The sequence below is a fragment of the Cyprinodon tularosa genome, unplaced genomic scaffold (genome assembly GCF_016077235.1).
Source record: "Cyprinodon tularosa strain WSP-4 unplaced genomic scaffold, ASM1607723v1 ctg194, whole genome shotgun sequence".
Taxonomy (NCBI): Eukaryota; Metazoa; Chordata; class Actinopteri; order Cyprinodontiformes; family Cyprinodontidae; genus Cyprinodon; species Cyprinodon tularosa.
The window spans coordinates 607,170-624,539 of record NW_024038699.1 but is presented as its reverse complement, the minus strand read 5'-3'; the positions used below and the strand labels follow the sequence as shown (position 1 = coordinate 624,539).

The 17,370-nt window shown below is 36.1% G+C and overlaps 1 protein-coding gene across 6 annotated transcripts in view; it reads right to left on the bottom strand.

Annotated features, from left to right (window-relative positions):
- The window catches only part of LOC119782480 (rho GTPase-activating protein 44-like), a 114,310-nt gene that overhangs the window by 15,100 nt on the left and 81,840 nt on the right, over nt 1-17,370 (bottom strand). For 4 of the 6 annotated variants that reach the window (XM_038283464.1, XM_038283465.1, XM_038283466.1 and 1 more), the window contains exons 12-18: nt 16,069-16,150; nt 15,892-15,972; nt 10,691-10,804; nt 9,036-9,127; nt 8,534-8,714; nt 5,627-5,644; nt 2,820-3,011 (exon numbers count right to left, since the gene is read on the bottom strand). In XM_038283464.1, the coding sequence (XP_038139392.1) occupies nt 2,820-3,011; nt 5,627-5,644; nt 8,534-8,714; nt 9,036-9,127; nt 10,691-10,804; nt 15,892-15,972; nt 16,069-16,150 (760 nt within the window). The remainder of the gene's footprint in view (nt 1-2,819; nt 3,012-5,626; nt 5,645-8,533; nt 8,715-9,035; nt 9,128-10,690; nt 10,805-15,891; nt 15,973-16,068; nt 16,151-17,370) is intronic. The other 2 variants (XM_038283467.1, XM_038283468.1) reach the window with 2 other exon arrangements.

Below are 17,370 nucleotides of genomic sequence, written 5' to 3'. Positions count from 1 at the left end.
GGGGAAAAAAACTGCATTATTGTGAAGTAGATAGAAAACTGAGTGGAGTTTTCAAATTTGTTAAAATAAAAACAAAACAAACACCATGTATTTACTGTCCCCTCTCCCATACTTCATAGAATAGCTCAAGCACAGTCATAAAACATTAAAAGATCAAGTGTGTCTACATTTTACAGATTTTCTAGTGGTTCTCAAATCTGTTTAGCCCTCGAAAGTGTGGACCATGAAATAATTGACAGATATTTAATTTTTTTTTTTTTTTATTACATTTTGTCATAGTTAAATTAGGTCATTTATTTGCATCAATTTTGATGCATGAGGCATTTCTGTATAACCTTTTTTACACGTTCTGTTCCATACATATGACACTGATGATGCAGAGGTCTCAAAAACTCATGTATCAACCATGATACACCTGGCTTTAAAGGGTTGGGTCTGGACTTTGGCCGTTATAAAACTTGAGGCAGTTTTGACCTGAAAAACAGGGCAGCTCTGGCTAAATGTTTACGATTGTTCCTTCCTGGAACCTCTGACACAGTCTCTAACTAGTTCCCCACAAAAAATTGAAAAGTAATGCGACATGAGATATTAGATTGTGCCTTTCCTCAGCCAAATAGAAGTTACCTTGAACCTGTCTATGCTGGAAGCTATGTGGGGAGTTAGGAGTGAGATGACAGAGAGCGGTCGCCTCCTAACTCTAGACTCCCTAATGCCATGAACGGCAGAGACAGCTCTTTTGAAATGTTTTTTCTGACTAGTGAAAAATGTATGTCTTTAATGAACTCAAAGTTGTTTCTCTTGTGAAGACCCAATGTTCGTGTGTGAGACTTCTCTTTATATGCAGGGGTGGGAAACCACCCCGCCAGAGCCTTACTAACAGTTCGACTGTGAGTGTTGCTCTCCTCTGCAGAGTAAAATAAAACCATTTCTTCCTTGCATATCAACTCTCAGCGCTCATTTCACTTCACGGTAAGTATTTATTTTCTTAAAATAAGTGCATTTTTTTTTTATTGAGCAGTTGAGTGAGACACTTTGCAAATAGAATGAGACAATTAACCTTTTAAAAAAAGAAAAACTGCAGTCTCTTATTTCAAGCGCAAAATATCTAATTATCTTACTTTAAGGGTAAAACCATTCATTCCACTGGCAGATAATCTTATTTACTTACTTACTTACTTATTAAGTTCACGTATTTAAACAAAAAAAAACCTTTACTTATTTTTACATTTTAGGTTTTTGCAGTGTTTTCCTTCATGATTGCCCTGTCTTTAACTTTATCCATCTTCCTATTGTCAGGTTTGGTGGAGGTTATTAGGGAACCCAAATGCAGAAAAGGAGGCTGAGATGGTCTCTTGCAGATTTTATAACCAATGGTGGCAACTGAAGCATAAATCCAAAAATAACTGAACAAGGAACACATGGGTTAAGGAGAGAATGAAGAAATGAAGAGAAGGCAGATAACAGTAGGAGGATTATATGTGACAGGTGTGGACAGAAGGGTCTAGAAGGGAGCTAGGGGAAGGAGACTGACAACAAGGTGGTAACAGAGAGTAAAAAAATACATAAGAACTCATATACAACCAGAAAACAACTAGAATAACACACAATGGAAATGAAACCAATGAAAACTCAAAAAGAAAACTTAAACAAAACCAAAAAGTGCAGAACCATGACACCAATCAACGCTGAAAAGCTTCACTTTCCCTGCTGCAAAAAGCTTCCCCACTGTAAAATGTTCAGTCTCAAAGCCATGAGAGCAGAGCACCTTCTACCACATGTATGCTGCCTGTGCTGCAGTATATGGTTAATGGCAAACTGTAAACATGACTCCTTATAAACTACCTTCAACAATGGCGTCTTGTTTTCCATAAAGGCCAATTTTTGTTGAATAGGAAACCTGTTGCCATTTTTTTTTATTGTTTAGTTTTTAACCCTTTAACACCAAGTTTTCAATATCTGACTTTTTGTGACCTCTACATCATAAGGGTGATTTTTTAAAGGGTTATATTCTTAAAAAGGAAGCAGTATTTTCTTTTACATGTTATAGAAAAAATATCCTTACAGATCCCCAGCTAATGAGAAATATAGATCTAAAAACCCATTTCTGCTTCTTAAAAGCCATTTTGTTGAGTACACTCAATTTAATAGTGTTCTTAAAAAAAAAACTTGTAAATCTTTTAAAAATGGTATTTATATTCAAAACCATTAGCTGGTTCTTGTATCATATTCAGCCAACATTAAGAGTGATTGGGTCCAAAAAGGCACTTGCAGCTCCGGAGCCTCATGTTGCAGACCACTGTGCTAGACAATTCCTGATTGTGATTTATTCTATTGGATTTAATTTAGGGGTAACATGAGTGGAGGGGTTTGATAACAAATGCACTTTTCTGATTTTTATTTTTTTAAGATTAGAGACAATGATTTTATCTTTCTGCATACACATCCTGGACATCTTGTTTTGACTGTTGCTTGTAGCTACATGCCAATATTAAAAGTTAACAAGGTGTGAATACTTTTACATGGCACTGTACATGCAGCACTGTGTTCTTAACCAAGAGTGAGCTTTAACCTCTTTTAGTCTAAAAAATAATGCAAAATAAAATAGAAACGAAAAAAAGATAGAAACTACACAATACTTTATTAGAATTAAGGAAAAAATTTTCATTGAGTACTGAAAGGACGAAGGGAAGGGCAGAAAAAGGAAGGCTTTATTTGGTGTAGCTACGCTCGGCGAGTGTCGTTTGGTTGCAGGGGAGGGTGGCACCAGCAGGTGGGAGGCCAGAGGGCGACACAAGAGGGCGGGGGCACAGCAGCCTTACCTGGCTCGGTCGCTGTTAGTGGGAGGAGGGGTGGGGGACGGGGATGCAAAGAAATCCCCAGGCTGCTCTGGGATGGGAGCGTCAGCGGGTGGGGTGGAGGGGTGCACGTTTGGCGGCGTTGAGGATGTTTTACGCGTCGCCGACGGGCCCCTGCTTGACACCCAAGAAGTGTCCATCACCCTGACACCCATGCTGCAGTAGGACAGAGACAGCCAATCATATCATAGGAGGGAAAGTGTCATTTGATTGGAGGAGGGAGGGAGTTTAAGATTGCCAGAAGGTAAATTCAGCTTTGCCCTAAAACATTACAATCCAAACACAACAGCTGCTTCCAACATCAACTTAACTTAAATAAAATTGTGACTTTAAGCAATGCAACCTGTTCTGCTGCATACTGATAAAGGATTGAGATGAAATGGTGTAAAATGGTATACCAGTAGAAGAAGAGCAACTCAGCTGAAAAAGGTTGTAGTAGCAGGAGATTCGGTTCAGTCATATTAGAATGAGCAGCGATCTAATCAATAAGCCACCAAACTCTGAACTGTGAAGCATTCAGGATCCTAAAGTCATTAATGAAATTGTGGTTAAAGTAAAGAATCAATTTCTAATGGGTTCACCAGGTTTTTTGTAACCAGCAGCATTACAATTTGTTACGTTTCTTTAGGTAAAACTCGATAAATAGCAAAATATGACAGTTTGACAGACAGAACCTTATTTGAGCACCAAGGTGATTCCTAAAGAGCTTTTAGTTATTAAAATCTTACATATAGTAGACGATAAACTAAAGGATGATCCATCTCTGAGTTCCTGAGTTTGATCTTTGCTGAATTACTTTCTCCTTTTCGGACAGTGAAGAGAAAAACTATGTTTGACCTTCAATGTTTTTTACTTGTGACCATTAATCTTTCTGTTGAAAAATGTTCTTTTTTTTTTTTTTTTTTTTTAGAAATTACCCAATATTCTCTAGATTGATAGGCAACAATAGTTGCATCTTTAAAGCAAATTCTGCTTTGTTTCCATATAGTTGTAGTCCTGTGTTTTTTGACAACAAACAACAAAAAGCAACTCAAATGAATGCAGTTGAAGAACAAAAAAAGATAACTATGAAAAATGATGATACAAAGGCAAAAAGTAAAGATGGAAGTTGAATTATGAGTAGAAATTGAATTTTTATTACGAAGACTTTATCCGTATTCATGTAATTTAGAGTCAAATGTAAAAGTTCAATTTTCTATTTTAATAAATTAAAACTGTTTAAAGCTACAGTGTGTAATTTTCAGCGACATCTAACGTCCAGACTGCAGACCGCAGCAACATGAACATCTCCCCCCCACCGCTTCTCCCCCCCAACAGTACGGCGAGCGTTACAGGACAAAATGTCTTCCACGACGTCCGCATCACCTACCTTCTCAAGTGATGAGGTTTGTTTACATAGATAATTTTACAGATAGTATTTCATTAGTCTGTGTAGGGTATAGATTTCAGTACCGTCTCAGTTCATCTCTCTCAACTTGCCGTAGTTACTTTCGAGCGTAATGGGCGATCTCGCAATCGCTAGTTTGTTGGCTCTGCGCTGCCGTAGCGCAAAGATGTCTGCCTCCATGGCTGCGAGACCCGCTCCTATGTAATTATAAATAACGAATTCTAAGGCAACACAAATATTAAGGTTAAGAGGCTGAGCTCGTAGATGATGATAAATAACATAGTTATGTATAATATATTACATTTCTGACTGTATATTCCTGTAATTATTACACACTGTAGCTTTAATGGTTTGAAAGATAATTTATTTGCTTTTACATTTTTTTAAATGGCAAAAATTTCTACATTTCGGTTTTAGATGTGCTTGTGCAGATGTATTTTTTTATTTTTTATTTTATGGTATGTAAACTTCGATACACAACTTTACTTTCCTTCCTTTTTTGTCCTATATTATATTAGAGAAGGCTTGATCAATTGTTATAACTTAAACACAGAAAAAGAGTAAAAAAATGGGCATGAAAATAACTAACCCTTTTATTATCAACTAATGAGTAACTTAATGGCATTTTACCTGATTTATTCTAATTTCTCTTAGAAAAATTATTTTTATATGGCACATTGTGTGGCAGAAGAGGTCATTTTATTAAAATAAATCACTATTGGTTGTACCAATGCAGGGGTTCAAGCATTTTTAGTCTTGGCTTCCAACTTTAAAGTGACACATTTTTTCTGCCAATGGGGTTCATTCTGCAGAGCTTCAAGTTTCCAATCAGGATGTTGTCTCAAAGTGCGCGCACAGCACACCTAGTAAAAAGAGAAGCATGGTAGCCAACAAAGGGAAAGTCACTGAATTTGGACTCGAAACTATCTGTACTGCTCCTAGACCGGTATCTTTTCCTCACTTTTATTACCAGTTGTACACGTCAACCCCTGCGGAGTGGGAGGGAGTTTCTCAATGGTTCAAAACTGTGTAGAATCAGGTACAGCACCTTTAAGAAAGAATTCAGATGCAAGCAGATGTTCGATATGCATGTTTGGCTGACATCCGACCGATTTTCTATATCAATATTTGATTTGGACACCCCTAGTATTTATCACTTTGAATTACACTGTTGTATAGAAACAACATGTCATCAGAGTTAGTGTTTAAATAAGTAAATATCGGATGTCCCATTGAGAATGAATGAAGCACATAATGACCTGAAAGCTACAAAGCAATCTATGAGCAAAAACGAAAGACGACTGCCAGCTCCTTTTAATGTGCAGCTTAAACGACCATGATGGGTAAAGGGACTCGGAGAGACATAAAATAAGTCATACTTTACCTTTGGATCTTCCTTATGCTGCAGTGTTAAAACAGAAACAAGCACAGTGAGGACAGAAATAAAAAGTTTGCCTGTGGCTCACATGTTTTGTATTTTTCAACGCGAAGAATCTTTTAGGAAGAAAACAAAGCATTGCTTGGATTAAAGGGACGAGCCTAATAAAATAAGGGGTTTAAGGAAGTACAACAGTCACTCTGCATATAAAATATGAGCTACTTTAAGTGTTTCAGTGACATCAAATCCAGAGAGAAAATCCCTATTTTATTCTAATTAGGTCAGTTTTTCCCAGATGGATACAAGATAATTTTGCTTTCTGCAGCTACCGTTATTTTTATTTGGACTTTTGCTGCTTTATTAACCAATCTATGTTATTGAAATATGCAATGTGTGGGGAAAGCAGGGGAACAGCACTTGAAAGATGTGTTTTCAGGATAAATATCCAATACAGGACCTGAGAAAAGCAGGTTATTATATACTGTGTACTAGGTTTTATTTTGAAATCATCCTGTTGGAGCTGATTTCATATTCATAGCCCCATTAAACTTGATTATTTTAAAACAGTTTCATGTCAAAATGCCTCTTAGGTTTGTGGTTTAGCACAATTACTCTGAAAGAAAACCCGCAAAAGTCACTCATAATGGACTGAAACTATGTTCAGAAGCAGACCAAGCATATAGAGTTATTTTAGATAGACTGGGGAACCTCTTCTGATGCCCACTTAATGGTTAAAATAAAGTGATCACAAAACAAGCTTAAATCATCCACCTTTTCCAATCATGTTTCGTCACCTTTCCAGAAGTCGTTTGTTCTGTCAGCTCACACTAAGGCTATAATTACAAAAATATTTTTCTCCTCTTTACATCAATGCACTACTTTATGTTGGTCTCTCACATTAAAATCCTAATAAGAAAATCTGAGGTTGTGGTTTGACAAAACCCAAAACTATCTAAGAAGAGTGAATACTTTTGTATCTACGGAGCTTTTGTAATTAAAATCTTTTTTGAAGATTAAACCCAGACTCCTTTCTGTTGGGCTGACACTGACTGAATGTGTCTGCTGCATATCATGTCTCTTTAGAAGCTTCAGTCTGGTTCTAAATGAATGGGCTTTTTTTTCACAGAAAGCAGAGCTCCATTGATCAGTCCAGGTTTAATTAGCTCAGCTGCTTGCGGTCCCTGGGCTGCAGAGCTCAGGCTCCTCGCTGGTCCTGATAAGACGGTGGGTGTAAGGAGAGAATAAGACGAAAAGAAAGCCACTGGCTGGTCTAATCCTCCTCCACAGCTCAAGGATTGTGGGATTGCTTATTTCACAGGCTAAACTTCAGCCCTCTGAACTGTCTTTCTTCTTCTTTTCACTTTTAGACGTCATAATGAGATGGAGGCTTGAGGGCAGGTAATACAAGGTGAGTCATGTCTGTCCACCTCAGACTAAGGCGGCTTATTTCTGAGGTCAAAAGTCTTATCTGATAGGAAATGTGAGATCACAAAGAAAATTTTATAATTGGAGACAGCCATAAGTAAAAACTACACTTTGTCTCCTTTTTGACCATATAGGTGAGTAAAAATGTAAACCTTTGAATAATTCAGACTTAGATAGCCTACTACTTACATTATCTACAAGTTTTTGTGAGTATATCGTTCATTTAACTAGAAATCTAAGCTTAGTTACTTCAAATTAATGTTTCCCTTCATCTCATCTGTTTTATAGCTTCCTTCTCTGTGATGAAAAGCTGTCTGGGATCTGCACAGTGACGTGCGGTCAGGGGAGGCAGGTGAGGCAGTGCCTCACCAGCCATCATGGAAAGAAAGAAAATATATAATCATAAAGTAATTTAAATTGTTATATTCATCCGGTGGTTTGTACTAAAAAATATTCATTTTTCATGTAGCTTCACCAATTTCGATTTTTATTTGTTCAAAATCGCTGAATTTTCTTATTTTCCCATTCAAATGCAGGCTTTAAAATGACAACTGTGAGCTTGGTTAAAACTTTGAGCTCCATTATTAATCCAGGCTTGTCTAATTCTTCTGTACAATTATAATGCAGACCTGAACTCTTCTTTTCCTTTTCACTTGTCTCAACAACAAACTAATGATTGTGCTTACTGAATTTACTATACTTAACAGATGAGACAACTCCCCACTTTGTGAAACCAGGAGGTGGCATCATCATGCTGTGGAAACACTTCAGTAAGAAACTAAAGGTGGTTAGAGTTGATGGGAAGCTGAATGAAACTATTAGAGGCTTCAAAAGACCTGAGAATTGAGTTGGGGTGTAGCTCCAGCAGTGTAAAAACCCTAAACATGTGCCCAAAGGTTCAGTGGTGTCATTTAGACCAGACTTATTCATGTGTTAGAATGGCCATTAGTCCAGGAGGCTGCATGCACATGCATGAAACACCTTTCTCTCTTTTAGTTCCAGAAATGATGAAATTTCAGAAATTTTGACAACTCCAATATAAAATTACATAAAAGCATTGGTATTTGCAGTATGAGATAACTCTTATAAAGTACATAAATCGGTCAGAGCAATGCCCTAGTTCTTCATAAATAACCAAACCCAGAGATCACGAGTTACTATGATCCTATTTTGCTTTTCCAGCTTCAGTCTTATAGAAGATTTTGAGAAAAATCTAGATACTCAAAGTATAACTAAACCACGTGTAAAAGCATAAAGCTGCCCGCAGACCAACAGGAAAATTATAATGCAGTAGCCACCCGTCAACCCATAGAGGGCAGCACTAGCGTTGTCATGCGTCAAATTTTGCAGAATAAACAAGTTTATTCTGAAATGAAAAAATTTGCACAGCAACATACAGATCGTAGATTTAAGGCCATTTATACAAACTGTCTGTAAATTAAAGACTTATTAATAAATTAGATTTGACTCGAGATGACATAATCGTACCCGTCTTTCTTGTAGAACTCGAGCATCATGTTGTCAGTGGCCACGCTCAGCGGCCGCCGGCTCTGGTCGTTCTGTCTGCGATCCATCTGATCCATATCCGGCGACGGCATCAAGCTATAGTTTGCGTTGTGGTTGGTGTGGACTGGACTGCCATAGTTTCCTGTGACATTGAACTCAATTTCTTTTAAAAACAATATACAAATAAGAATCAGAGACGAGACTCAAAACTTGAGATTTAGTAAGAACTAAGAATTGGGATGATTTCAAAGACAATTCTTTTTGTCCTTTTAGCCTTTTATCCTAATTAATTGTGTCCGTGTATTCAGCAGAATCGGATTCCTTTTTGTTTTTTATCTGAACATATTTCAGTCTAAATGTGAACCTGCTGAATCTGATCAGAATATTCTGAATGACACACTTTTAGTCTTTGTGGTGTTTATTCCAATTACTCATGTCCATGGCAATCATAGCCCGTATTTCATCCTGTTCATTTTCCCCTCACCTCCGGGGAAGAACCAGTCGGCGTGCTGGATGATGGGCTCAATGATACCAACGATCTGAAGGGAAACTGTCGTCATCATCTCTGTGATGTTCCTAAAGTAAACAGACAGGAAACACTTATATTCATGTTGAATCAAGGTCACTCACATTATAATAAACACATTTCTACATCACAAAAGTACTGAAAAAATGGAAGTGATTTTTAATACATGGGTTGATTGAAGTAAAGTTAACACTGGTAGTTTTTCCTTGGTGTGTAAATACGATGCAGCTATACTGCGCTTCTTTTTCTCTTCAAAATGTCAAAAGTAAGACAGCGTTCTTGATATAATGATTAAGTTGATCTGTATGGAGTTAAATTTGGGCATTTATTTAACCCTTGTTTTCTTAACTGAAAAGAAATGAACAGAAAAAAATTTGCATGAGAAAAAAGGATTTGAAGCTACAAATATTTGCGAAACTGAAATAAAAGCTGTTAGTCATCATTCCACACCCATGTTATCTAAGACCCTAAGTAAGGGAAAGGAAACAACTTGAATTTAAAACATAGATTTAAACATTTTTTTCCGTTTCTAATAATTTTTTGTGAACTTTTGAGATTGTTATCACATTCCCAAGCATCAGTCTTTCACACCTGAACTGTCTCCTCAGGATAACATGATATGAAATATTGTTATGGCTGTAATCAATCATATATTTAACATACCGTATTATCAGACAATATGAATGATCGTTTAAAACTTAAATTACGTTAACAGACCAACAGTAAATAAATAAATATTAAATAAATAATTGTCAATCATTCTGGTGATATGTTTACGTAAGGCCGTCCTACGTGCTCGTCCCCATTCCCACTTACCAGTGGTGAGTCTGACATAGTGGAAAAATTGCAAATCTTTTGGAAAGTAAGCTGGTAGGATCGATGCAAACAGCAGCTTTTAAACAGAGCGGGCACGAGGAGAAATGGGCTCGTGCACGCTTGTGCACGCTTGTGCATGCTCTCACACGCGTTTAATAGGCGTTCCCTCTCCGGAGCGGGTACAGGGTTGTGCATGTGCATTTATTTTAAAGTGGAGGGCAGATCTTTTTAAACCTATACATTTAATTAGACATCAAATATTGATATGTTTGAGGAATTGTGGCTGGGGGATCATTTCATCAAGAATAAGAAGTTACCAACACAATAATAAAGAATAAAGATTAGTTTGCATTTGTATTGTAGACTTTATTTAGTACCTTAAAAACAATATTTAGTATTTTGTAATATTTATGAAGTTTTGCTCACTTGACCCAAATAATTTACCCTTAAGTGCTAGTGCTACTGTCATACAGTAGATCATATTGTAGGCCTCTTTCATTAACGGAGTTAATTTTGCTATAACTAATTGTGTGCATATAATTTTTTTTATATGTAGGGATGCGTGTAATCACTGTCTATGTATCCTAATTTAGCATACTTTATAAGCAGCACCTTTACATTGCATTGTGTTTTGCTAATGAAGGATTTTAAGCATAAATAAAACATATCACTGAAGTCTTGGTGATAAATCCAGTTGCAGGTTAAATCTAAACCAAAACCCAAGATCGACGCAAAAAAAAACAACTCTTCCTGTAGTTCAGGCCTGGTTTTCAGTAAGATTATCTCTGGTTTCTCACCCTTCATCGTGGGTCCACAGCAGATTGGGGCCCAGGACGATGGCGATATTTCCAGGAGTCATCTTGTTCACATCCTGGTATTCAGTCAGTTTGGAGAGGAACTTGATCAAGTACCTGTCAGAGTAGAAAACGAAGCTATCAGTTACTAAAGCAATCCTAACTGTATAACTTTGCAGAATTTCTCCAGTTGTCAACAAAATTCTATGCAATGGTTTCAACCTGTCATCTAAACACGGGTTCTCCTCAATGGACGATGAAGAGAAACATTTAGTGGAGGAAAAAAACTTGTAAAAAGAAAACAAGCTAAATCCATCTATATCTCATTGTTCAATCCTGTTGCTTTGCTGATAGGCAGACTGATTAAATCTTCTGATGCTGGGAGAAATTAAAACCCATAAGCGTAGTTGAAGGATGGGAAAGAGCTAGTGAGGGCATTGTAAAGGGTTAAACCCCCAATGCTAATGGGATCTTTGCAGATGTTGTTTATAACATCTACTCTCTGTAATGATTTCTGCAAGGTCAGATGGGGGGGCAGTATCCCCCAAACAAATGCTAGCCCCCTAAAATCAACCCTGCCTAATTAAGTAACTAAACAGTACTAATGCTCTGCAGAGTATCGCGATGGACAGGCTGTGATCTTCTCCTGTCTGTCTGCAATCAGCAGAGAGCGGAAAGATAGTCAACAACCAATCAGGGATCAGGATGCAAATCAGCCATAAGAAGCTTGACTAACTAATAGCAGTGTCATATTTCTCTCTAAGAGGAAAAGCTGAATTTTTAAACCCTGAAGAAGCAGAAAAGCTCAATGAAATTCATGTTGTGAGAGATGTCATAAATAGTTACCTATAAAACAAAAGCAAATATAGCATCTATTTTGTGTGAGCCTGTCAGTGGAAGCACAGAGATGTGATATATCGATGGATCAATGAGGGCCAGCCCACTTTGTAGTTTTTAATGCTGTTTTAAGAATAATCAGTTTTTAAGCTTTTCTAAATTTCTACTCCCAAGATTTAGTAGTTCTGTATTTACTATCTATGGCTTTATTTCCTTCTCATTAATATGAGCAATACCTACCCAATCACAGGAGTCAAATTTGAAACCTAAAAACCAAAACTCTCAGTTTATCTATACTGTTTGTTGATCCTGTTAGATAACTATTATTAGGCTCCAATTAGTTTAACATGCCTATTGGCCATCCAGTAAGATAAATACTGTATTTTGTTGTTTGTTCTGAACATCTTAATTTTCCTTCTCATTAATAATATTTCTGTTTACCCCCAAGAACTAGCCATAGCTTACTTTGATCAGGGGGTTTGCCTACCTCAATGACTTTAAGAACTGCCCCAAAAGAAGCTTTACTTGTAGAGGAAATCCAATTTTTGGAGTTGGACACAGTTTGTTTCATTTTTTTTATATCATTAACTAAATAATAAATATGAAGTTAATATAACAAATAGAAGAATTCATGACTAAAAAGGAGCAGAAATAAATATATATATATATATATATATGTGTGTGTGTGTGTGTGTGTGTGTGTCCTATCCACAAAAAAGAAAAAATAGCTATTCAGCTCAGAAGTCTACATAAGACAGAATTAAAATACACAGAAATATCCAAAAAATAAACAAAATTATATTCTTTTAGAATATAGCCCTTCCAATGGTCAATATCCCCTTTTCATAATAATTTTAACAATGTAGAAAAAATTTTACTTTTTTAATCTCATTGTCAGTCATGTCATAAACTGAAACCTTTTACTCAAATGAATCTTTCCCTTCTGCACCATGTTTCTTTGAAAATATCAGCTTTTAGTTCTTACCCCAAACTATTGAAGAAAACACAAGTTGACAATATCAATAAATATGGAACATTTTTAAATATACAAACAAATTAAAAAATCTGGTTCACCCATTTAATGCAGGTCATTGTTGCACAAAATAGCTGTTATTCATACAAAAAAACCTACAGAATATGAAGCCCTCCCCCATTCCTGACATCATTACATTATTAAGCTCATTTAAAAAAAATATATAAATTACTGATTGTTAAGAATAAAAACTCTTTGGATTTCAATTGTCATAGAATCTAAAGCCTGACCAATATTTGTATGAATGTGTGGTATAAGACTCCCTGTTTTATTGAGGCTGAGTGGTTGTTAAGATGTCATGTAATTATCCATTTGCACATCTTTGAATAAATCACCACAAGCTTTTAAGACTGATATGTTTGGTCCTCAGTTCTCTTTGGCTTAAATGGATTTATGTAACACGGTTGTAAAAATGGTTTCCTGAACTTAATTAAAAACGTAGCTCCTCCAGGGAGTTCTGGGTTTGGAGGCTCCTAAAAAAAATCTCTGAACAAGAGGCAGCCAGGAGGAACTCGGATGAGCCAGGTTCCACTACGCCTCTATGACTGAGCTTAGCTGTGCTGCAGAGGTGGTTCATTTCAGCCACAAGTATCCAGGATCTCACTTTTTTATGCCATACCAATAGGTAATAGTGGGACGAAGATGAAGTGATAAATACACCAAAGCAAAGTCACATTACCACAGTAGCCCCAATCCGGCTAGCCCTCTGCTGCTAAGGTAAACATAGGTGGATATATGCTTATCAGTGGCAATTTCTCATTGAATACTAGTGAGGATAAACCTCCCCTGTAGTTTTCTTAAACTTATTGGTAAAATATGCATTGTCAAACTTTATAAATTTTGTCATTGAACTACAATAATTATGCACTACAATGCACCTGATTTCATGAGAACGTGTATGAGTATAAGTATGTTGCTCATTAATCAGCGCTTGAACATGGCCTCCCCTCTGCTCTGAAGCGGCAGGATGCAGAAGATCAGCCTCTATGAGGAATCCCTGTGGAGGTTTGTGCCTCAGTCAGTGAGAAATCAAAGCCCTGATTGGATAGTACGCCCAAAATACGTTACTTCCAGTGAGGCTCAGCCTCTTAGGGCTTATGGAGGAGGGGCGGGTCGGGAAGCTGGCTGCTCTTTGCTGATTGGCAAATACAATTATGTGTTAATGCAATATGTGACGTTTGGATTTAATGAACTCCATTGAGCCCCCCCCCTTTTCAGAGAGCAGCGGTGATGCTTATTTACCCAGAATAAAGATAGATCTATCCCTTTTTTGTAGGGTAAAATAAATTAAACAAAGGATTATTAGACAAATTATCATGGGTATGATAACTAATCTATGGTCATTAGGATTACAGGAAGTATCTGATTTTAGTCAAATTAAAGATGTGAAATGCCTTTAAACATTTTTATATCTAAAAGGAAAATAAATGCATAACATTAAAATGCATGCTTTAATTCAAGTTGAGTATTCCAAATTAAATGTAGTCATCTGATATATTTACATGCTGTTAAATACACAATAAGTGAGATTGTTTGTTTGGAAATATGTAAATAAAATCAAGCACTTATTTGGGTATTCTAATCTTATTTAGGGAGGACTTTTGTGAAGCATAAAGCCGCAGGTTGAGAGAACTATAATCTAAGTAATTTCCAAATGAACATCCAGCAGCTCATCACTTTGAACAACAATCTTCCGACAGATCTGCTGTCAGGAATTCGTCCAATCTGTGAGATTCCACAGCAACCCTTTATTTTCATCCTCTCTCTCCTCTCTTCACTCTTATCACAGCTTACATCTCTTCATCTTTTGATCACAAGACAAACCCAGATTATTCCCCTCAGGTATAAAAAAACAACATTCGCCAATTAAATCGGACAGAAAATGACATAAAGGATATTTTCTAAATTTATCATATATCTAAAACCTGATGAAGAAGTTGTGATCAGTTATTTTTCTGCACGTTTTGATCTTTTCCTTATTCTTACTACCATAAAGGAATTAAAAGGTTTTATTATGACTGCAGATTTATGCTCTTTCCAAAACATCTAAAGAGCAGAGATGTGCATTTTAAATCAGAACAAACAAATAAACAACAGAGATAGTATCTCAAGCTTACCGTTAGCTTGACACAATAATTTCTCATAGGCAAGCTGGGATGAATTTCTTCACTTTACATATTGTGTCCAAAAGATTACCTACTGTGGATCTTATTCATTATAACAGCTATGAAAGAGTTGGAGAGCCACAAACAGGTCACAGAAAACTCAGTTCATGGAATTAACATGCAGTGGGGTATATATCAGATTAATAAAAGGGATCTAAAATAAGGTTGGAGGTCAGTCTGGAGAGCTACTATTTATAGCACAGCTAGAAGGTCGAATCTCCACTTTGACTTTTGGTTGATTTCCACGTTAAGAAGCTTTTCAACTCTGATTCACCTCTAGGTGTGACTAGTGTGACCTGATCGTACGATTAGTGTGAGACAGTGCTGCAATTTTCACTTCTTCTCTGGTGTCCTACAAATTAAAACAATGTTTTGTATTCGACTGTAATATTATTCAACAGTCATTTTTCCTTAATATAAAGAAAGCAGATCGCCGCAGTCAGTCACAGAGCCACACCAGCTGTCAATCACGATTTGTAATTTCTAGGGCGAAAACTAATTTTCTCAAATGCAAATTTGCTCATTGCCATTAATTCTCATAAAAATTGTACATAAATCTGCCTTTAAAATGCAACTTAAGAAGTTTTTAGGAGCAACTTATCTATAAATGAAATAGTTTCATATTCTAATGTATTGTAACTTATTCATAAAATGTTAAAATTTTAAATTGCACCTTTCCCCTTTTTGATGAATGTTCAGTCTTATTGATATGTATATAATATTTGTCATCTGTAAAACATGTTTATGACATTACATTGTATACTGTATTTTAATTATCTGGACCCCAGGAAGAGTAGCTGGGTGTAAAGCACAGCTAATGGGGATCCTAATAATAAATAAACAAATAAAAACACAAAGAAGCGCTTCAAGTCATGAAAAACCTACATACGGTGCTCTAAAAATAAAACAGCACAGGTAAAAGATTTAAATAAATATCAATGATAAATAAAATATAAAAAACAGAAAATAAATTTCAGCCAAAGCAAAACTGTAATATATAATATCCAATCAAAGTTTATGTTTTTAATGTAGGAAGCTCTAGTCCCTTATTCATAATCCTTCCTCGACTATTTTATTTTATTGCTGTTAATACACAGGTATAACCATGAGTTGAATAAGGAGAACCTAGTAAAGAGCCTGAGGAGCCAAACATAAGAACTAAGACCAACTTGAAGTTGTTGTTGTTTGCAGACGGCAGCTTCTCACAGGCACCAAGCAGAGCCTGCAGTCTCTTTTCCTGGTCTTGGATGCTGCAAAACAACAACAAAAGGCACACATTTGAACAGACATGTGAGTAAAGGGTTTTAAACTTTGGGATGATGATGCTATTTTGTGAAGATACAAACTTTGAGGCCTGGATCCAATCATTGTAGAGCTCAAAGGTCATTAAAGGTTCAGGGAGTTCACGCAGGTATGACTTTAGAGCACCTGAAGGGAAGAAAAAAATGCATTTTTTATTTTTTGAATGCATGCCAAAAAACAAAGACATGCCTCTAAGTGTTTGTGGCACATTATAGATAAAATACAGAAACAGTTTAAAGGGGCCCTATGACCTAATGACTTTACAAGTTTCTACTGTACCTCCCCCTAGTTGCATACAAAGGCTCTCTGATTAAATTCTGGTGCTTTGTTGCTTTAATATATATAATTCATGAGTTTTAAACTTTCTTTTTGGTCCATTTGATTGTAAACTGAAGCATATTCAGTATTTACCATCAAATCAAGGTCTTTTAGGTAAAAAATGAACAATCATTATGAGGAGTAAATGCTTTCTGACGACAACCTAAATGGCATCTCAATTTCAGGGTGCTTTATTTATATTAAAACAACTCTGAAAACAGATTTTCTTTCTCATGTTAATCACAACCAAACAAAGCAGACTGGGAGAGAAAAAGCACTTTTCTATTTTATTAATCATGTGGCTTGTTGATACGCGATCTGCCACCTCCGGGGCTTCTCACTTTAGGTCTCTTTTCATTTGTTGCTGTGCTCTTTTGTAAGTTTCCATATTAAAGCTTATCCAGAGAGAGAAAATGTGCTCAATTATCCCCATTTTGTAAAAGTTCTTTCATCCACATAATTTTCACCTCCAACACTATTATGCTGAAAAGAAAACAAGCCTTTTTGTCTCTTATATATCAAGGACATTTTGCTTCAAATCTCAGACCACAGGGATCATGATAAGAAAAAGAGACAAAATGTTCTGTTATATATATATATATATATATATATATATATATATATATATATATATATATATATATATATATATATATATATATATATATATATATATATACCGTATATATATATATATCAATGTTGGTCAGAAGTTTCCATGCTATCAATGCTACTCAGCCATTCTGCTTCTAAGGTAAAAAAAAAAGGTTTTTGTTACTAAATTTATTAATGTTCTTTATGTAACAGGCGTGTGTAAATGCAGAAAAATAGCATCAGCAGGGTCCTGGCATAACTTTGGCTGAATAGTTTATAACACTCTATTTAGCATTATAAGGTAGGTTTCATGCCACACAGACCCAGCTTTTAAGCATTTAGCATTTCTCTAGATGACTGTAACACATCGGACACATTACTGTATTAGAACAGAGGAGGTAGGATGTCATTAGGCCTCTACAACTATGTAGGTT